General features: G+C 35.8%; 3 protein-coding genes across 4 annotated transcripts; 2 read left to right on the forward strand and 1 right to left on the reverse strand.

The window, feature by feature from the left end:
* Positions 1–2,021: 2,021 nt before the first annotated feature.
* LOC129299999 (increased DNA methylation 1-like) lies at positions 2,022–12,314 on the forward strand. Its single transcript, XM_054938514.1, has 21 exons — positions 2,022–2,261; positions 2,341–3,140; positions 6,317–6,388; positions 6,481–6,685; positions 6,869–6,977; positions 7,337–7,429; positions 7,567–7,659; positions 7,756–7,854; positions 7,977–8,058; positions 8,137–8,196; positions 8,271–8,323; positions 8,431–8,597; positions 9,418–9,628; positions 9,816–9,873; positions 10,035–10,091; positions 10,198–10,443; positions 10,988–11,052; positions 11,124–11,180; positions 11,265–11,358; positions 11,713–11,853; positions 11,965–12,314. Exons 2-21 carry the CDS (start codon positions 2,379–2,381, stop codon positions 12,067–12,069), a joined length of 2,829 nt encoding a protein of 942 aa, XP_054794489.1. The 5' UTR covers positions 2,022–2,261; positions 2,341–2,378; the 3' UTR covers positions 12,070–12,314.
* A 1,192-nt stretch (positions 12,315–13,506) lies between these two features.
* LOC129300000 (probable pectinesterase 15) lies at positions 13,507–16,703 on the forward strand. Of its 2 annotated transcripts, XM_054938516.1 has the most exons (6): positions 13,507–13,964; positions 14,066–14,237; positions 14,343–14,549; positions 15,192–15,442; positions 15,547–15,763; positions 16,561–16,703. In XM_054938516.1, the coding sequence occupies exons 1-5, from the start codon at positions 13,552–13,554 to the stop codon at positions 15,731–15,733; spliced, it is 1,230 nt and encodes a 409-aa protein (XP_054794491.1). In that variant the 5' UTR covers positions 13,507–13,551; the 3' UTR covers positions 15,734–15,763; positions 16,561–16,703. The 2 variants fall into 2 exon arrangements, with proteins under 2 accessions (XP_054794491.1, XP_054794490.1); XM_054938515.1 differs by lacking the exon at positions 16,561–16,703 and having other exon boundaries at positions 15,547–15,993.
* A 3,027-nt stretch (positions 16,704–19,730) lies between these two features.
* LOC129299998 (UDP-glycosyltransferase 73C11-like) lies at positions 19,731–21,265 on the reverse strand. Its single transcript, XM_054938513.1, is given in 4 exon segments — positions 19,731–20,409; positions 20,411–20,669; positions 20,672–20,866; positions 20,869–21,265. Coding segments are annotated over 4 exon segments (1,437 nt in total). The 5' UTR covers positions 21,173–21,265.
* Positions 21,266–22,015: the final 750 nt, after the last annotated feature.

A 22,015-nucleotide genomic window follows, 5' to 3' on the forward strand; every position in this document is an offset into this window, starting at 1 on the left:
ATCTCAAACGATTTTCATATGAATGAATCCCTAGGAGTGGAAAAAATCATGAGTGATTTTTAAAAGAATGAATTATTAGGTGGAATCTTATGAGTGATTTTAGTATAAATGAACCATGAGCTTGAAAATTCATTTAGGAGAGATGATCAAATAAATAAACTATAAAAAGAGAGGGAGGGCTACAAACTCCAATCCAAATAAACTATAAAAGCGTAATTAACCTATCTTTGATACATGAAAGAAGTCAGAGGAAATTTTTTTTTTTGAAAAAGTAGTGTTTTATATTGACCTGAAAAGCTTATAATATATAGATAATAGCCCAATAATACCTAATAAATACAAAATGTTTTTTTAAACCTCAACAAAATAAATCTCAATGGATAACTTAACAAATATTAAATTAAAACATGCGTGATTCATGGGAAGTATATTTAATTCAGTGGCCAATCAATCTACGATTGAGCATATGCAAGGTTTTTCTGACATTACTTCCATGATTATTGTGTGGGGTGCAAAGAAAATTAAACTCAATCTGTGGTGTGTCAACTTTCTTTCAAACCTCATCAAGATCATCGGAAAGACATTTTTTTTTTGTCACTATAGAGGCTTCCTTATGAGGATGATTATTCAGATAAGGAGCTTCGTCGTTATCCTGGCACCAGAAGCAAATTAACATCAGCTCATTATATTTAGCCACAAACATTCTTTCTTAATGAGCTTAATATTCTTTGGCAATCCCTTGATGACAACTTTCAGATATTTGGCCGATTCACTCACAACTGGATATATATTATAGTTATCTTACAGAAATCGTACATGGATCAGACTTTATTCAACTTCTTTGGATTAATATCAGTATAACTTATCAAATCTATAGTAAATAGTTATCATAAATCATGAACAATGAGACTTGTTTCTTAAACTTGCTGCATGCAATTTATAAAAAACGTGCTTAATTATAACTAGCTACATGTTTACATAAGAAAAAAAAATTAAAATTTTAAAATTTGAAAAAATATCAAACAATCAAATATATTGAAAGAAAACCAAGAAGTAATAAATAATTTTACTTCATCATCAATTTTCATTCACTTTTCAATAGTCGCCCCTTTTAATTTCTGCCAAAACCCAAACTCACGCTGCATTTTGTAATGTTTAAATACTCCTATTAAGTATGGATTACGAGTGAACAAATAATATTTTTTTCCCCTTTGAAAGAACTTCTCTTTCATTTATTTTAAAAATATAGAATCTTTCCTTGAAATAAAAATATATAATTTGTTTATACAAAAATAAGCTAAATTATATTTCTAAAAAGTATTGATAATACATGTTTTAAATGTTTATATTTTTTAAAAAATATTTATTTTTAATGTAGCAAACTAAAATATTTAGTAATAAAAAATTAATTCAAACATGACTTAAAAACTATCTAATGATTAAATATTGTTATTGTTAAATAACTAAATGAATGAACACATGGCAGGCATCCAGTAAGATGGATTATCTCAAAAGATTTTCATTTACAAAAAGGCCGAATGAGAGCCCAAATCCATTTATATATGTTTTTTTTGGGCTACACATTGATATATCTTTTGAACCCAAATGAGAGAGACCTCGTTACCCATTTTTAAATTCCTCTTATATTGGACTGCAACACCGTTAATCGAAGTTACAAGCCCTTTTGGGTCAAGGTTTCAGAATTCAGCAGCTTCGTTTTGAAGGTAAAAAAAAAGAAAGAAAGAAAGAAAAAAAAGAAAAAAGTGTCTTTGTAAACATTTTGAAGTGAAAGGACCACGTTAAGTCAACATCACTCAAAAAAATTATTTATAAAAAAATTAATATAAAAATATTATTATTAAAATAGGAATGTAATTTTTTTTTTAATGAGACTTGTCCCTATTCTTTATCTAAGAAAATTGAGTGTGGTTGTCACTCTGTCTTTCAAAATTGGCTTGAATTTACGGTTCTGTCATTTACCCCTTTCCCGAAATCCCAGATATCATCCCACTCAACTCCTCCCCCCCCCCCCCCGGTCCCCAGCGAGCATGGTTAGCTGACCTTCCTGTAGAGGGTGATTGAAACTCCTGGACCCAACCCCCTCACCCTTGTTTGCTTCGTCACTCCCATTCTCTTTAAAACCAATCCAATTTTCGGAAAAGGGAGTTACCTTCTTCAAAACCCTTCTCTATATCTGCTCACTCACTCTTGTTATGCTATTCTTCTTCGATTTCTGCTTTAATGGACCCCATCTCTTATCCGTAGGTTTTTCCGTACCTTAATTCACAGTTCAATCACTTGGGGCATTAGACTTTTATCAATTTGTTTGTTTTTCTGCAGATTTAGGCACTGATTTGCTCCCTGTGTTCGAACCGGCCATGAAGCAAGACTCCCGATTACTATCTGTTTGGGAAGGCCAATCTCATGATGCATTCGTTCCAACTTCGGCTTCGGAAGCTCAATCTGGTTCTCACTTCCAGACGATGCTCGATGCTCAGGTCTCTGGGAATGGTAGTTCTAGCATGGTTGGAGGTGCTGTGGTGAATGGTTATATTGTTTATACTCGACAAAGGAAGGCTCGGCGTTTGTGTGATGGGTCTTCTGAGAACGAAAAGTTTAAGAGGCTAAAGACTTCTGTAGAACCGCAAACAAATGCGCACATTCCAGGGATGGAAGGTGGAGGCGGTGTGGAGGTAGATAATGTAGAACATGGAATAGAAATTGGAGTCAGTTGCAATGTGGAGAAGCCTAAAAGCTACAATGAGCTAGAGAACGAGCCCAGACAAGATCGTGCTGGGGAAGGTGGCTTCAATGGTGTTTCTGTAGTAATGTCTAACGGTGACGGTGTGCAGAAAGATGCTGGAGTTAAGACATTGAAGCGCTATTCTCGATCAGCTTTGAAAACAAAGGTTCGCTCTTCTGATAAGGCGGGGAGTGTTTCAGAATCTTCCCAGGCTGAAAATACTAAATCAGACGGGAAGGTGAACGCTGCCCCCATCGCATTAACAGCTCCAAGAAACAAATTGGAATTGAAGATGTCGAAAAAGATTGTGCTCAACAAGAAGCCTATGACCGTCAAGGAGCTCTTCGACACTGGTCTACTGGATGGTGTTCCTGTAGTTTATATGGGCGGGAAGAAGGTTATTATTATTAGTCTATTTATTTATTTTTATGCAAAATTAGATTTGGTACTTGGAATGTTGGGACATTAAATTGTAAATCTGTAGAGGTTGTAGGGGTTATGATTCAAAGGAAAATCAATATCCTTTGCTTGCAAGAAACAAAATGGCGTGGAGAAGAAGCTAAGGATATTCAAGGTTTCAAACTTTGGTATACAGGAAAAGTAAGTGCACGCAATGGAGTAGGCATCATTATAGATAAGGAGTGGAAGAAGAACGTTGTAGAAGTTAGCAGAATTGGAGACAGAATTATTTCTTTAAAAATGATAATTGGACGTGAGACTGTTAATATTGTTAGCGCTTATGCGCCGCAAGTCGGGACAGAAGCCAGTCTTAAGGAATTATTTTGGGAGGATCTGGAGGGGTTGATTCGACACATACCACAGAGTGAAAAGATTTTTATTGGAGGAGACTTTAATGGGCATGTCGGGAGGGAAGCTGGTCAGTATGCGAGGGTGCATGGTGGTTTTGGTTTTGGAGAGCTAAACAATGAAGGGCAAACTCTTCTTGATTTCTCATTGGCGTATGATTTTAAGATTGCCAATACTTGTTTCAAGAAGAGAGATGAGCATCTCATCACCTACAAAAGTGGAGCCTCAAGGTCGCAGATTGATTTTCTTTTGGTTAGGAACACAGATAGAAAACTTTGTAAAAATTGTAAGGTGATCCCTGGAGATGCTGTAACGACACAACATAGGGTCCTAGTCCTTGATGTGTGTATTATGAGTAAAATCCAAAAACGTCGACAAGTAGTAACACCAAGGATTAGGTGGTGGCAATTAAAAGGTGAGAAGCAAGATATTTTCAAGCGAAATCTTTTGGATAAAGGAATTTGGGATTCTCAGGGAAGTGCTAACATCATATGGGAGGATATGGCTAAAAAGATACGGGAGGTTGCAAAAGTAGTTTTGGGAGAATCGAAAGGTCCTGGTCCGAGAGATAAGGAGTCTTGGTGGTGGAATAATAGTGTACAGGACAAAATCAAGTATAAGAAGAACTGTTTTAAAGCCATACATTTGTGTAACAATGAGGAAAATTGGGAGAGGTACCGTATGGCTAAGAAGGAAACTAAGAGAGCTGTGGGTGAAGCTCGTTCTAAAGCTTTTGAAGAATTTTATAAGAACCTTGAGACGAAGGAAGGAGAGCAAAATATTTATAAGATTGCCAAGAGTAGGGAAAGAAAATCAAGAGATCTAGAACAGGTAAGGTGTATTAAGGATGAAGAGGGAAGAATTTTAGTTACAGATGATGAAATTAAAAATAGATGGGAGACTTATTTTTCTAAACTTTTCAATGATGGAGAGGATTCATCTAGTAACTTGGAGGATTTAGTAATTGGTGAAGGAGAACAAAATTTGTCATTCTATCGAAACATACGTGATAAGGAGGTAAAGGAAGCTCTTAAGAAAATGGCAAATGGTAGAGCTAACGGACCTGATTGTATATCTATCGAAGCGTGGAAATGTTTAGGTGAAGAAGGGGTGAGATGGTTAACTAAGTTATTTAATGTGATTTTACGGTCCAAGAAAATGCCTGATGAGTGGAGGAGAAGTACATTAATTCCTATTTATAAAAATAAAGGAGATATTCAGAATTGTACTAACTATAGAGGGATTAAACTCATGAGCCACACAATGAAATTGTGGGAGAAAGTAATTGAGCATAGGTTGAGATTGGAGACAAGTATTTCTGAGAATCAATTTGGTTTTATGCCAGGTAGATCAACTACAGAGGCGATTTATCTACTAAGGGGATTAATGGAAAAGTATCGTTGTAAAGATAAAGATCTACACATGGTTTTTATTGATTTGGAAAAAGCTTATGACCGTATACCAAGAGAAGTGCTTTGGAAAGCGTTGGAAAAAAAGGGAGTACGGATTGCTTATATTAAAGCCATACAAGATATGTATGAGGGGGTAAAAACTAGTATAAGAACGCCTAGTGGTCAAACAAAGGATTTTCCTATAAAGATTGGGCTACATCAGGGATCATCTCTGAGTCCTTATTTGTTCAACTTGATTTTAAATGTTTTGACGGAACATATTCAAGAGGAAATCCCGAAATGTATGCTCTTCGCGGATGATATAGTTCTTATAGCAGAGACAAGAGAAGAGGTTAATTGCAAACTTGAGTTATGGAGGAGGACATTGGAGTCGAAAGGTTTTCGTCTGAGTAGAAGTAAGACGGAATATTTATATTGTAAATTTGATAAAGGACTATTCGAAAATAATTTGGAAGTAAAATTGGGAGATCAAATTATACCTCAAGTGGAAAAGTTTAGATATTTGGGAGCCATTATCCAAAATGATGGCGAAATCAGTGGAGATATTTCACATAGAATTCAAGCTGGGTGGTTTAATTGGAGAAAAGCTAAAGGAGTTATTTGTGACCGTAAGGTGCCTAATAAACTTAAAGGAAAGTTTTATCGTACTGCTATCAGACCGGCAATGTTATATAGTAGTGAATGCTGGGCTCTAACGGGACAGCAAGAGCATAAAGTTGGAGTAGCAGAGATGAGAATGTTACGATGGATGTGCGGACATACACGTAAAGATAAAATTCGAAATGAGCACATACGTGAAAAAGTGAGGGTGGCACCTATTGAGGAAAAAATGGTAGAAAATCGGTTGAGATGGTTTGGGCATGTACAAAGAAGACCAAGGGAGGCACCAGTGAGAAGAGTGGAACATATAACTTTGAGTCCGATTAAGAGAGGTAGAGGAAGGCCTAAGAGAACACTCTTGGAAGTTGTTGAACGTGATCTCTTAATTAATAATATTTCTAAAAGCTTAATAAATGATAGAGCACAATGGCGTCTTGCAATCCATGTAGCCGACCCCACCTAGTGGGATAAAGGCTTGTTGTTGTTGTTGTTGTTATTTATTTTTATGCGGATTACAATTTGATGGATTATGGTACGTGTCCAAGTTACGTCCTTTGTTATTAAAGTAATAGTTTGACTAAAGTAGGACTTCCAAATTTAGTAATAGACATTTGAGTATTTTAGAGAAGTGTTGAGTCAAATAATTAATAACCTTTTATTAACAGGCTTGGCCCCCGGTAGAGTTCTAATCATCCTTTTGCCGATAGTTTAACTGGAAAAATGTATCTTCAATATTGGTGCGTTTATATTACAGGCTTCGGGACTTCGAGGCATTATTAAAGATGGGGGAATATTGTGTTCATGCTGTCTTTGCAATGGACGCAAGGTCAGTTATGATTTTCTTTTTCACGTGCAGTGGATTTCTTAGTCTATACACTCCCTTGAGTTTTTGCCCCCTTCCATTTTCTGCCCACTTAGGTTATTCCACCTTCCCAATTTGAGATTCATGCATGCAAAGCGTATAAGCGAGCGGCACAATACATTTGCCTGGAAAATGGGAAGAGCCTGCTTGAGCTATTGAGAGCGTGCAGAGGAGCTCCCTTACATACTCTGGAGGCGACAATACAAAGCGTTGTTTGTTCTCCACCTGATGAAAAGTATTTCACTTGTAAAATGTGCAAGGGTGAGCTTAGCTTTGGTTACTCTTCGTCATTAACAGTTTTTTAGTCGGAGAGGTTATCACTCTGATCATGGAATGTTGAGGCAAAAGTCAAAGTAAACGAGGATAGAGTTTTATTTTATTTTATTTAATTTATAAGATTTGCTTTGTGTACTTATACTTTTCTTATAATTATTATTTCTACAGTATGTTTCCCTCCTTCATGTGTGGAAAGAGTCGGGTCTATATGCAGTTCTTGCAAGGAGACCAAGGAATCTCAAGACAGTTCTATTGATAAAGTGGGCAAAAGAGTCAGGTATTCGTTTTCTTCTCTCTCAGTTAAATAGGTTTTTCGTTTTCTTCTGATAAGTGTTCAGATGTATAATGCAATAAAGATTTAAAGGTGTCCTGCTTTATCATCATCATCATCTGATTAGAGTCCTGTTGTTTACCTAAAACTTACAATTAAAGGCTGTCTTTAAAGGGGTGGTGTTTTGTTAATCTTAGTCTTTGTATACCTACTTAATAAACATTAGAAATAATCTTCTAGACTGAATACGTTAGAAGTGCCACAGCTATCTGATGTAGCCTCTACCGGCCAATTTGAAAAATGGAAAAGAAAAGGAAACCATCCATATGTGATGGGGGTTTTTATTCCATGTTGCTATATTTCAGGTCTCCTAGAGCGCTTTCTGTTTCTAAGCAATCTGATATTTCTGAGAAGCGTATCTCTTCACAGATTAAGAGACACTGGAAGAAAAGGACAAAGTTGGTATTTATAACTATTATTTGTGTGTGTGTGTGTCACTAAATTTGTTGCAGAACAATTTTGTGCTCTCTTTGCAGTCTTTCATTTTAATTTTTTTTGAACTTATATACTGCAAACTATGTTGTTACTTGTTAAGGTCGCCAAAATGGGTTAGCCGTGCAAAGTCTTCCAAGAATTCTTCAGTGACTATCCTATCACGAAAGAAGAGTCTTTGGAAGATGAAAAAGAAGTTTGTATCTTCCAGTTTTTATCTTTTTGGCAGCCATGATGTAATTTGGATATTTAACTTCCTTGTCAATCTTTAATAACCAAATCCTTTTATCAGGTCCTCCAAATTGTCAGTGAAATTGAAGACTGCAAGAACTACTTCAAATTCAATGCCTTCATCTTCACCAAACAAGAGTCACTGGAGGATCACTAAGAAGTTAGTTCTCTAGGTCCCTGTCACTTGCGTGTGTCTGGCTGTATTATTATAGTGTTACGATTTAAAATATCTCTTTTAATGATGACAATCTCCGTTTGTTCATCTGATATGCTATCCTCAAGGCACCAGCAGTTGCATAAGTTAGTCTTTGAGGAAGGTGGATTGCCTGATGGAGCTGAAGTAGCTTATTATGCACGTGGGCAGGTTATTTACATTAATTTCACGTGCAGGCTCATGTGCTTATGCCTTTTGCTGTGTTAACTGGTATATTCTGGTTGACAGAAACTGCTCGAGGGTTACAAAAAGGGCTTTGGAATAATGTGTCGATGCTGCAACTCTGAGGTATATTCCATTGACACTTTTCTTCTAAGTTTGTAAGCACTCCTCAAGATTATTTTATTTTAAACATTCTGCAGGTCAGCCCCTCGCAGTTTGAGGTCCATGCAGGCTGGGCTTCCCGCAAGAAACCGTGAGTTCTCCTACTTATTTTGGTTTGGGGCAGTATTTTTTTTTTTTTTAAATTTTTGAATTGCTTGGTGCTGTTGAATTTTTTAAAACTGCAATACTTTTGGGCAGTTATGCATACATCTACACATCAAATGGGGTGTCTCTCCATGAGTTAGCTATATCTCTCTCAAAAGATCGCAAATACTCTGCAAAGGATAATGATGATTTATGCATTATTTGTTGGGATGGTGGAGATCTGTTGCTTTGTGATGGATGCCCAAGGGCTTTTCATAAAGGTCAGATATGCAGCACATAAAATTTGATAGACAACTTAACTATTTACTACTTTGGTCCTATTTATAAGGTGTCTTAAAAAAAGCAAAAAATGGTTCTAATTATAAGATGTCAAACAAAAAGATGAAACATTCACCAATAAGTGTTGGTCCTAGTGGAAGTGGCTATGGCCGTTTTAGCACTAGGTATCAAGTTTGGGTCTGTGTAAATGCAAAAAAAGTCCTTAGGAGAGCTACCTCCTATTGGGCTCAACAATGCTCAAAAGTTCTGCTCTTTAACTTGAGAAAGTATTTTCACAAATAACAAGCTGACTCATGGTCTTCCTTTAATTAATAAGAGTATAATTGGAAAATTGGGAATTTTTTAACCAATAAAGCAACATAGTAACTTTTTAACCTTGATTAATGGGCACTTTATATAAAGCCCAAGAGATGACTCAGTATAAGATAAAGTAAAATAAAAGCACAATTAATAAAAGAACAGTTGAAGCACAAAAATAAAAATAAAAGCTATTTTAATAAAATAAAGTTCTAAGTCTCGTGTATCCTTTGTAGATGGCTTACTCTCTAATTTACAATTAATTACTAATATTATCGCTCCTAATTTTCTTTTCTCATTCTTCATTGTCTTCTATCATATTGCTGCATTTTTTATAAAGAAATAACCTTCATTTCATTTTTTTAAACAAACAATATTATTTTCTTAAATTATTTTAAATGATTTATTGAACTGGAAATAACACTTCCGAGAAATATGTGTTGTTTGACAAATAAAAAGATATTTATCTTCCAAGTGGCTTCTATATTCCATTGTAATGTACAGAATGTGCATCTCTGTTGAGCATTCCGCGTGGTAATTGGTACTGCAAGTTTTGCCAAAACATGTTCCAAAGAGAAAGATTTGTGGCACACAATGTCAATGCTGTGGCAGCTGGGAGAGTTGAAGGAGTTGATCCTATTGAGCAGATAACCAAAAGATGTGTGCGCATTGTCGAAGATGTTGATACTGAGCTCAATGGATGTGCTTTATGCAGGTACTTCATGGGGATTAAATGTCTATGTATGAGCTTGGTGTATATTTTTATTCTGCTGTTTGGAATCAGCAACTTTTACCTTGCTGTCTACTGCTATATTAAATTAATCATTTCCCAATCTTTTACAATTGTTAATTGTTAATTTTATATTTACCTGCACATTATGAAAATGAATTTGTGCATGTAGGGCTTGTGACTTCAGCAAATCAGGATTTGGTCCACGAACAATAATAATCTGTGATCAGGTATGCATGCTAGTCCATTGTCATGAAGCCTCAATATCAGCATGAAATAGCTTTTGTCAAGTTCCCAAGTTCATAAAAGGGCATGATTATTGATGCAAGTATTAAATTCCATGGGGATCCTTCCATGTTCATCTATTCTTGCCCTTCTCCATTTTTTCCAGTGTGATAAAGAATTTCATGTTGGCTGCTTGAGGGATCATAAAATGTCATTTTTGAAGGTATGCTGTGTGTTCCCATGTCTTAATATGTGGATACAATAGTTTGGATTCCAATCTTGTGTGTAGTCTACTGGCCATGTTATAATTTTTCTAGGTCTAATGACAGGAATTGCCAGAAGGGGATTGGTTTTGTTGCCATGATTGCTCAACCATACATTCTACTTTTCAGAACCTCCTGGTTGGGGGGGCTGAGAAACTTCCAGAACCTCTCTTGGATGTTATAAAGAAAAAGCAAGAGGAAAAAGGTTTAGAATCCCTTAGTGATATTGATGTGAAATGGAGGCTTCTTAGGGGCAAAATTGCTTCTCCTGAAACTAGGCCATTTCTTTTGCAGGCTGTCTCAATCTTTCATGTATGTTCTGTCATACTTCAATATAAATTGCTTCATCCTTTTGTTTTCCCTCTTGAGGGGATCAACATCATAATTCCTGCAGGTCTCCAATTATAGATCTGCTTTAATTCTTCCATGCAATATACTTTATTTTCACATTTTATTGGTTATGGATGGTGTTAAAGTTTGTTTTTAAGCTTATTCTCTATTTTTTATCTATCTGTTTGCAGCCTGGATGATTTGTAATTTATTAATTGAAGTATTTAGATAAAGGTCTAATTGAAGGGTTAAACATATATTTCCCGTTCAATATACAATATAAATGGCTCCATGTCAAAGTAACTGATGTTATTATATTAATATTATATCACAAGTCAGCTTCTGTGCAGGCTTATGCCTGAGCGTGTGTCTTCATGTTCTATGAACTCGGGATAGTAGATAGGGATATGGCTTGTGTTTAGGGGCAGGGTTGATAGTTGGCTACAATGATTATCTCACTTTGAGAGAGCATTTGTGTTTTACCTTCTGGACCCAATTTTGAGTTTGCGACCATGGCATGTTTCAGGAATGCTTTGACCCTATAGTTGATTCAATTACTGGACGCAATCTTATTACGGCCATGATATATGGGTAAGAAATTCCTTAATGGTCATGTGTTTGCTTTTCTTTTGTCTCCATTAACATGCATCTCTCGCGTGCAGAAGGACTGTTCGGAGACAAGAGTTTGGAGCGATGCATTGTGCAATATTAATGGTCAAGTAAGAAGTGGTTATCATCGTTTGACTCTTTTTTTTTTTTCATATTTATATTACTGTTCACAAATTGTTTTCTTGATATTGCAGTTCAACTGTGGTATCCGCTGCCTTGCTTCGAATTTTTGGAAGTGATTTTGCAGAGCTCCCACTAGTTGCAACTCGTAGTGTTAACCATGGAAAGGTGCGGGACTATAGCCTGGCAACCATTCTCGCATTAACCATATCTGTCTTCTAAAATCTTCCTTGCCCTATTTTTATTGTGACCCACACGTGTAAGATCTGTGCGTGCTTAGTAGGTCGTGGCATTCCATGACTGTCAGCAGTGGTATTTACTAGTGAAGCCAAAGCATGATCTCTCTATTGTGTTTTCCTGTAGATGGACTTCTAGTTGTTTGACCTGGTGGCATCATATTCTTCCTTCCCGTTGAAACTTTCTGGAGATGGTTTCATTATTTACTGTTGATATGGATTTGTATGGGGAAAGCTTATGTTGTAGTAGTGGATTAAGTAGACGTTTTTTGGTTTGACCTGACAGGGGTACTTCCAAATGCTATACTCCTGCATCGAGAAATTGCTGACTTCTTTAAACGTGAAGAACCTTGTGTTGCCAGCTACCGCTACTGCAGAGTCCATTTGGATTGAGAAATTCGGGTTCACGAAGATGACAGCAGATGAGGTATTTATATTGTTTGCTTCATTACCTAGAAACGTTGTGGTTAACATTTTGGCGCTGCTCCTACTTGAGCCTCCCAAAAGGATTTGACTGGGCTCTCTCTTTATGCGGCAGCTTAGCAACTACAGAAAGAACTACCAGCAGATGGTGATATTTCAGGGGACATCCATGCTTCATAAAATGCTTGCTCCGTGTCCGGATATCAAAAATTCTTCATGAAAAAGATAAGTTTTAATTATAAAAGCGGAAAGTTTGTAACTTTTATTCAATGTGTAGCCAATTTTGAATCTGTACCTATCAGTTGTTTTAAGTATTTAGAGTTTCATTAAATTAAGTTATGGTTGTGCTGTTGAATAAAACGTGGGTAGGTTGTACCGTATGACATTGCAATATTTCCTTGGCATGACCTTCATGGATGTCATGGTCAAAATGATGAAAATTCAAGGTATTTGCACCTTGCCCTACCTCCCTGATGAAATCACTTGCGGACTTGGCCTTCGATGGGTGGGGCGAAATTTTTGTATGGCTTTTTAAAAATTTTATTGGAAACTTTTAATTCGTTATTTAAATAAATTTATTTAAGTTAAAGAAAATCAACTCACTAATAATATATTTACCTTTCTAAAATTAAAAAATAAAATGTAGTCAAATTAACATCAATCTCACGTATGTACATAAAGATTGCGCGGAAAATGCGCAAAAGCTGCAGAGATTTTACGATGCTTCAACGAAGATTGCACAAAAACTAACCAGGGCTTACAATAACTTGCCTAGAACTTTTACATAGATTCATTTTCTAATACTAATAACAACCACAATAATAATAACTATAGAGGTCAATTTATAAAACAAAAATATTAAAATTCAGCATATGAAATCATGGAAGGTCTAGACACGTATCATCCTTTGTTGTCCTGATCACCTTCGGAAAGTGAAGAAGGGCACATGTTCACTTTTAATTTAATTCAGATCAAGCACAAAAGAAAATCGTTCAATTCGCTATGATCTGTGACTGGTTTTGTATAGGTGCGCCGCGGCAGCTTGAGTAAGCTCTGAGTCTGGGTCTTCAAAAATGAATTGTGAGACCGAAAGCATTTAAAAGGAATAATAGAGAAGAATTGTAATTAATCCATTTATAATAAGTTTGAATATTTCTTCAACCAGACTATGGATTCAAATCCAAGTATCGGTAATTGTTTAACTGAATTAACACAGTGCATTACAAGCCAAGAAGACAGCTTCTTGGATTTCTTACACACAAACAATCATATTGTCGTTCCGGATTGCCGCCGGCCAACATTATCTTTGCTTTCAAAGTAACCAAACAACAATATTGACCACTACAGAGAACCTTCAATCCTTCATATATTATATCATCTATCGCCTTATATTCTCTCTCCAATTTTTAGCTATCTTAGCTTCTCCACCTTCCAAAACTTCATTCATTTCTGCACATCTCTCTCTTCTCTTACCATTAAATTAACTTTTCATTGCTCTCACCATAATGCTTATAAAACCAGACATTAGAGAAGATAGGTCCATACATTTCTTGCCTTCCACTCCAATCTTGCGTCAGTCAGACCTGATCACATGCACATAATATAACCATACATACCTCACTCTGTCCTCCACGCCAAACCCGTTTCCTAACTCAAAATAACACAATCTCACGATCAAGCTAACTCATAAAGCTTTTTAACTATGGGATTCAACAGAATCCTCTTCTGGCCACTTGCCTTTTTCACTTTTTCCCTTTCCATCATGATTGTTCGCCATTACACGCCACCTTCCCTCACCACCATCGCTTCCATTAATCCTCAAAGAAATTTCAAACAACATGTTATCTTAAGTAGGATTATAAAGCTCAGTGGGGCTGAAGACTTTGTCTCTCTAATAACAAGATTTGCGAGGCTTCACCCCAGAAGGAAGCAGAAGGAAAAATGTGACAAGGCCACCTGGGATTCTGATCTTATTTTGGACTACAATGTGAGTCTTGTTTTGACGGTTAGCTTAAAGGATTGTGGAAATTTTAGCAGCATACAAAAGGCATTGAATGCTGTTCCCGAATCGAGTCCTGATAAAACGCTTATCATTATTGATTCTGGCATATACAGGTTCGTCATCTATCATTTAGTTTTGATAATTAATTTTTTCATTATTAATAAAGTTACTTTTTTTCCCCAAATAATCGATATTTTAACTGGGAAAATGATAGAGAGAAGGTAGTGGTGGAGGCAAGCAAAACAAATTTGATATTGCAAGGTCAAGGATATTTGAACACAATCATAGAATGGAATGATACTGCCAACTCGACAGGAGGGACCTTTAATAGTTACACAATTGGAGTCTTTGCTTCTAAGTTTCTTGCTTACAAGATTAGTTTTAAAGTAAGAAATTAAATAAACGTGTTGGTTTAATTTTATTTTACACCTTCAATTTTACGGATTGGGAAAATTAATCTAGTTTTAACATTTGATCATATGAAAATTGAGAATACGGCCCCAGCACCGTCGCCAGGTATGATAGGAGCACAAGCAGTTGCATTAAGAGTGAGCGGTGATGAAGCAGCATTCTACGAATGTGGAATGTATGGTGCTCAAGACACCCTCAATGATGATAGTGGAAGACATTATTTTAAAGAATGTTTCATCCAAGGATCCATTGATTTCATATTTGGGAATGCAAGATCTTTTTACGAGGTAAATTTCAATTGGGAAAAATAATATTAAAGTCTCAAAACAAATAATTTATAACAGTTAAATTTTTGATAAAATTTTTTAAAAAATTAACTGTAAATATTGATTCAAACAGTTAAAAATTTTAAGAGTTTTAATTGTAAATAAGAGATTTAAATTCTAAATATAACTTTTAATTTGTAATTGCAATCCTTATTTACACCTATCTAAATCAATATTTATAATTTATTTTTCAAAAAATTGTCAGAATTTAACTGTCATAAATTTCTTGTTTTGAGACTTTATTATCATCATTCTCCCTTTTAATTGCCTTTGCTTCAAAGAAACTTATCCTTGATGATCATATCGTATTTATATAAATAATTCTTCAGAACGATGCATCATGGCAACTGTGTGCAGTAATGTGGCATTATTCGCGCAATCGTCAAAATTTACGTAATTTATTCCCTAAAATCTTTGATTACTTTATGCTTATACCTATAAGGCCACCTGAATACACGATTATTAGGGGATTAGTTGAAATTATGCAATAGTTTTATTTGGAATGAAATTTCAATGTCTGTACTTTTGAAAATAGTTGATAGTTTAAAACATTAATTAAGATAGTAAATACAAAAATGAGTGCATTATGGCTTTTGATGCTAGGATTGTACCATAAACTCTATATCAGCTGAAGAAGGAGCTATGATTTCTGGGTCCATCACAGCTCAGGCAAGACAGTCGGAGAATGAAGAAACTGGATTTTCATTTGTGAATTGTAAGATTATTGGGAGTGGAAAAGTGTGGCTTGGAAGAGCATGGGGAGCATATGCCACTGTGGTCTTCTCGAAAACATTTATGTCTGAAGTTGTTGCTCCTGAAGGATGGAATGATTGGTCTAATTCTACCAGAGACATGTTTGTGATCATTATCTCTTCATTTTTTTTCTCCCAATCCCTCTCTGTCTCTTCTATGTTGTAGTCCAAACGCACAAGTTATATATATATTTTTTTTTTAACAGGACTGTCTTTTTTGGAGAATATCATTGTCTTGGAGGTGGAGCCAACTACTCGTCTAGAGTCACATATGGAAAGCAACTTAAAGACTATGAAGCAGGACGCTTCATGAATGTTTCATATATTGATGGAAACGATTGGCTTCTTGATCATCGAACAAACTTAGATGTTCTTCTAATGTCAGAAAAATAGGGGGGAAAAATCTTCTCTCTTCTTGAATTAGTAAGTTAATAGTAAACCAATATATTGTTTACGCCGCTTTAATCTAACTCGCACATGATAATGGTGAGGAGGAGAAGATAAGGTTTAGCTAGATTGAAACCTTCTTTTTAGAATATATTGTTCATTATTGATTTGTTTAGAAATGTTGTCTTTTAGTTGACTTCTTCAGTCTTCATTGTGAACCGTCCTATGAGCGACAATAGTGATTCCAGAATTATTCACTTCTTTGTATAAATGCATACAATTCAAGCATGCAAATGTTTTAATTAAATTGTTACATTAGTGATTTAATTCTTGAATTTGGCTAAAACTGATTATAAGTTTTGAAATGATTCAATTTACTCATTGATGGCAAATAACATGGAAAAAGAGGAAGGCCGATGTGACGGAGAGAGCAATTTGGGACTTGCATGTGGGAATCTTGTGGGTGACTATGGATGAGAATGCATGAGAGGGAAGGTGGGGGATGTACATGATCCATTGGATATAGAGAAAGTTTTGCACGTGATACTAAAAACTGTGTGATAAATGTCCATGTTACATTTATACATTAGACAATCCTACTTGAAAGTTTTACTTTTATATAAATTAGGCAGGGTCATAACTATTATATTATACATGGTCCAAAATAATTATTTATATAAATATAACTATTAAGATATCTACCCTATGTTTCTTTGATGCATAGGATATGCACAAATTATGCACGAATTATAAAATAGATGTGCACGAATTATGAACAATTGTGAATTAATATAACCTTAGTATAAAATATCCAATGAAAATTATTGTAATAGGAGAACATGGGACATTGGAGATTTTTCAAAAGTCATGGGCCTTTGTTGACCATGGGCCGAAGCCTGCATGGCAATGGATCAACTTGGCCCATTTTGTTCTGGATGAAGGATCTGCAGTAGGAGTGAAGAGACCCTTCTCCTTCCACCGCTTCAAGAGCCATTTCTGCAACTGCAACCGCTCTTGGACGAGGATATTGTTCCTTAATTTTAAGATCGCGCAGGTTAAAACTCAGCCGTTCAGATCTTTATTCATTTATTTCTTTATAGTTTGTAGTGGTTATTATCGGAGTGACTCCGTTATGATGAGTGGCCACGATTTGACATGCATTATTTAGTTTATACTAAATATATATTAAATCTAGGTATATAATTTTTTCACTCTGGATTTTAATAGATTGAGTCCATATTAAACTGAAGATAAGCGAAATCCGTTTGAGTTTTGCCCCCTTAATCTTTGATGTTATGAGGCAATAACATTGAATATAGCTGTAATACGGATTTGGTTAATGATGAACCCATTATTTTTTGTGATTTTTAGAGGCTTTTAGACTTAAAAATGCTCTTTAATTGCGATAAATTAAGGAAAAATGAGTCATGTAGCCTCACTTAGTTGTTGTTTGTAAAAATACAGGAAATGAAAAAAGAAGGGACCCAAATGAGATTAAAATAAGAGAATTCGAATAAAGTTCCAAGAATAGGCCCAAGAAAACTCATCCACCCATAGATGAAGCACAAAGACACTCAACTCGTCATGGATGAACAAGGTTTCAGAGCTGGTTCTGACCTCAGTTATGTCTAGTCGCGGATGAAATATGAAGAAGCATGATCGATTGCAGATGAAGAGGAGATTCTCTCTCCTTGAGCTTCTGCCGCAAGTGGACCAACTCAAGAGAGCCACGACCGTGTGTGGTTGAAAGCCTAATGGGGACATTCCTTGCCCTTGTGCCGTGCGCAATGAGCGTGCTGAAGGCACGACCACCCATTGACGAAGATCCGTTACACATGAAGGCCCATATTTAAATGAAATACTCCCTTTAATCCTATTTATATAATAGAAAGAGAATAATTTTTTTTAATTATATTTATAAGTCACGTCATTAAATTGTTATCATAAATTTTTTCTTTTACTCTCTATTGAATGTGGGAAAGAGAAAAATATGTTATTGAAATATGTATATTTAATATAGACAAAGTTAAGAATTTATTAAATTTTAAGACAGAGTTAATAAGTTTTAAAGTTTTTTTTTATACTCATGAAATATATTGAAAGTGACTTATAAATAAGACTAAAGAAGTAAATGTAAATGTCAGATCCAACCTGAAAATGATGTAAAGCATCAAGATTAGGGCTCCTTGGGGTGCAAATTATATAAGAAAGCCTTATAAACACTTGGGATATATTCATTCTCTTGGATGCAATCTGGATGACTGAGTATGGAGCTTGAGAGTGATTTGTTTGATCTAGAAGGGATTTTCTATTCTCCTACTTTGTTCTTTACTTGATTGTTTGATGGATTTGGAGATTATTATGGCTAAGTACATGTTTAGTTTCTAATTCCCTAATTAGGGTAAGGTGTAGCTTGGCTATGATGTTTCTATTCTTTTCTTGCTTTACTTTTTATTCCTATTGGTTTGGATTTAATGTTTTATGACCATTTCAAAATATTTTATCAATTTCAATTGCTTTTCCTGTTTTATTTTTGAGTTTATTCTTTGTTCAAGGGGCTGTTCTATAAACTAGAAGAAGAAAAGCAAATCTAGATTTAGGAAAGTAGTAAAACCAACTAGATTAAAAATAAATTAGGGGCTTGTGGTGGTTTTAATTGTAGCTTAATAATTTAATCAGAGGGTTAAAATTAGTGAAAGCTAGTTTAACTTCAATTAAATACAACTTAATTTGCCGGAAGGTAATAAGTCACATTTGTAATGCTTGTTATTTGAATTGAGCAAGAATGGTTTTGATAAATAAAAGTAGGAACAATTTTTTTTAATTAATTCTATTTTTGTTACTTTCGAATAAATAAATTATCAATATTCTTCTTTGGGTTTGACCCAAAATACTTTGAATTTATTATTACATTGATTCCGTACACTTGCAGAAGCCAATTAGTTAAAAAAATTGTGCAATGAAAAGAGTTACATTGATGCAATTCAAAAGGAACATGGTTTATGAATTTTTGGAATGCAAGAAATGAAGCAAGTAGCAACAGACCAGGAGATTACTGTAGCAAAGAGTCTTCGCTCTAGTTTGCTGGATGTTATAGAAGAACCAATGCAAAGAAGTCTTTTCCCCCAATTGTTGTATGGAGAAGGATATGGCTTTTCTACTCTGGTTGTCTCTGGGGATATAAAACTTGGGAAGCTTGCTTGGAGGATTCATCACAGGAGGTTGCTTAGTAAAATGCAATGGATGCCACTTGGATGGGATTAGATTAGACTGGATATTGACGGTTCTGTCAATAGTTCTATTTGGACATGCTTCCTGCGAGGGGCTCATCAAAGACAGTGAAGGAAGATGGAAATACTGTTTTGCTAAAAAGCATGGCTACATCCCGATCATGATGAAGGCTAGACTCTTCGCTTTGCAAGAGCTTACAGCTTTGTTGGCTTCACGGTTGAGAGAAGAATAAAGTCCTCTCTAATTCCTTGGAGGTTATTCTTGAAATCATGAACATTCATGACGAGAACCATCTGACTTTCAACATTGTGCAAGATATCAGGTATCTCTTAATGAAGATTGGGGGCTTATTTACTTACGAGCATTTTTACAGAAGCTTAACGTTGAGAGATTAACGTTTAGAAATTAAGCTTAACTTTTGTTCAATGAGAAAACAGTGAGCAGGGTCATAAAACCGTTATTGAGATTAACGTCTAGAAATTGATTCAAGGGTTTATTTAAAAGACCTAATGAAAAAAAAAAAAAAACGCCTGCCAACTTAACGTAATTAACTTGTGAAGCTTGGACGACAAGTATTAATTCCCAAGAACTTTGCCGACAGCCAAAATCACGTGGTTTTCATTTTTTGTCAGCTTCTTTTTATGCCGTTGTAAATCAGGCATCAACAACTCAGCAATACAAGAAGTCACCCCAAAGCTGAGTTAGTGCAAACGCTCTTCATGCATTAATTTTGGCCGAGTCGTGGCTTTTTGCTCCATTATTCATTTCATCTTCAACCTTTGACATGTTGTGTTATGTCATCAATTAGCAGTGACATGTCGAGAAAAGAAAATCCACCTTTCTCCACAGCCTTCTCCGCCTTCTCCGCTAACAATCTCGCTCTTTCTCTTATTCTTCTGCTGTCTTCATCTTCACCCAATGCTTTCTCTACAGCCTCCTTCACTTGTTCCCTTCTCACTTGAACTGCGCCAAAATCCTCTTCCTCCCCAAGATGCACCACACGCTCACATCCCACCCTCACGCCGGTCTGCACCACTTGCACGATAACCTTCTCATTATAGAACTGCTCTCCAAACAAAGGAAACGTTATTAATGGTACCCCACTGCATATTCCTTCCAGCGTTGAATTCCAACCACAATGTGTTAAGAAAGCTCCTATCGCTGCATGTGACAGTATTAACACCTGAGGTGCCCAACCTCTTATTAATATTCCTCTTCCTTTCACCCTCTCCTCTAATCCATCTTCTGACAGTAATTTCTCTGCTTCGTCTCTTTTGTATGCACCTCTTAGCACCCAAATGAATGGTCTTTCTGTAGCTTCCAGTCCCAAACCGAGCTCCATCAATTGTTCTGGTGTTACTCGATTTAAGCTTCCAAGGCAGACATAGATGACAGATCTTGCCGGCCATGAATCAAGCCACTTCGTATAATAATGGCCTGCTTCTTCGTTTGTCATTTGAGTCATTCTTGCCTCTTTGAGCCTTGTCCAAGTTGGTCTCGTTGGACAGTGAGACGGGGCCAATACACCAGACCTTTTTCCCGGTGACTTTTTTATACTCTTGCACGTACCTTGCTTCTAATTCTTGGAAGCTGTTCACCAGCGTTCCAAATGCGTCTCCTTCAGATTCTCTTACCATCTCACGAGCAATGTTCAGACCTTGGTTTTTAGCATTAGGATTGAACGCCCCCGGAAGCTGATATTTTTTAATTCAATTCTGTCAGGCAATCCGGGCACAAAGAATGGTTCTGAGTCCGACACATTCTTATAGACCTTAGAATCATGCAGACAGTGATTGCATAGTAAGAAGAAACAACTAGTCCCATCAAATATTATTCTTGGGACTTGGAACTTTCTGGCAACATCAGCAGCAGGTAGAACATATCTGTCAGATATTATGCAGTCCGAGTGGGATCAAGCTTTTCAAAGAGGTCTTCAAGTGGGTGCTGCAACAAACACAAAGCTCTGAAAAAGTTCCCCTGAAGATCCATGGAAGGCAGAGTATCTACGCTCTCATGTCCCTCAGGTATTCCGGACCCCGCATTTGGGAATCGTATAAGTTGAATTTGGATTGGTGAGCCAAGTTGAATCTCTCTGTCGATGTTGGCACTGACTCGAGCAGCATTGAGGGGTGTGGTCACTATGGTCACCTTCACGTGTCGCCGAGCCAATAGTCGAGCCATGTCCACCATGGGAAGAAGATGACCTGGTGCCATTAAAGTATCACCAGAAAGTGCAGCTCAGGCTTGTACGCCATGGCAGGGAAATTCCAATGTGAGACTTGAACTCGCAGATTTGGGTGGTAAGGTAGTGGAGGCGGAGTTCCTGTGGGCTGGCTAAGTGGCCTCGGGTACTTCTATCCCATCATAAAAATGACGCAAGAGCTTACGTCAAATCATAAAAGGTAAGGACGGAAAAACACAGGATCACATTCGTCGGTGTTTGGTTTCAGTGTTCATTGCATAGAATGCATGTCTGTCACATCACATACCATACATGCTTCCTCCATCCTATTTATAAATCATTTCTACCAACTTTATCAATACCAATACAATAAAAGTACAAGAATAAAAATAATAAAATTCAAAACATGCCCCTATAAAATAAATTTAAAAAGTAATGTCCTGTTACTTTTTTTCTCTCATGAAGGGTAATTTTAAAAATATCTCTCAAATATTATCTAAAAAGACGCACCATGACTTATAAATGGGACCAAATGGCACCTTCTAAAATGGGACTTATAATGGGACCGGAGGGAGTATCTGATACATCGATTTTTTTTTAAAATATAAAATATGATATATTTATAAAAAAATTACAAAATATTAAAAATATAATTTTCATTTAAAAAATATTCCACCTAACATTCATATACAGTTCTTTATAAAAATATTTAAAAAATATAATCATTAATTATATTTTAATTCCATCGCTACCCAATTATCTACGGCCAAATCTCTGTTGATAGTTTTATATCTAGGGTTTATATGTTAAAATATTATATTATTATATTTTTATAATGAAAATATAATTTTTATCCCTTTATTATATTTAAAATT

Source organism: Prosopis cineraria, unplaced genomic scaffold (assembly GCF_029017545.1).
Source record: "Prosopis cineraria cultivar Desert tree isolate PC_DT_omini unplaced genomic scaffold, ASM2901754v1 PC1383, whole genome shotgun sequence".
In the NCBI taxonomy this organism is placed as follows: domain Eukaryota; kingdom Viridiplantae; phylum Streptophyta; class Magnoliopsida; order Fabales; family Fabaceae; genus Prosopis; species Prosopis cineraria.

Excerpts from the sequence above, each read along its gene's own strand:
- LOC129299999 (XM_054938514.1), top strand. The coding sequence starts at position 2,379 with ATGAAGCAAGACTCCCGATTACTATCTGTTTGGGAAGGCCAATCTCAT. Across the intron at positions 7,430-7,566 it reads CACTGGAAGAAAAGGACAAA|GTCGCCAAAATGGGTTAGCC; the intron begins GTTGGTATTTAT and ends TTACTTGTTAAG. Across the intron at positions 11,359-11,712 it reads GTAGTGTTAACCATGGAAAG|GGGTACTTCCAAATGCTATA; the intron begins GTGCGGGACTAT and ends TTGACCTGACAG.
- LOC129300000 (XM_054938516.1), top strand. The coding sequence starts at position 13,552 with ATGGGATTCAACAGAATCCTCTTCTGGCCACTTGCCTTTTTCACTTTT. Across the intron at positions 14,238-14,342 it reads CTTACAAGATTAGTTTTAAA|AATACGGCCCCAGCACCGTC; the intron begins GTAAGAAATTAA and ends ATGAAAATTGAG. Across the intron at positions 14,550-15,191 it reads ATGCAAGATCTTTTTACGAG|GATTGTACCATAAACTCTAT; the intron begins GTAAATTTCAAT and ends TTTTGATGCTAG.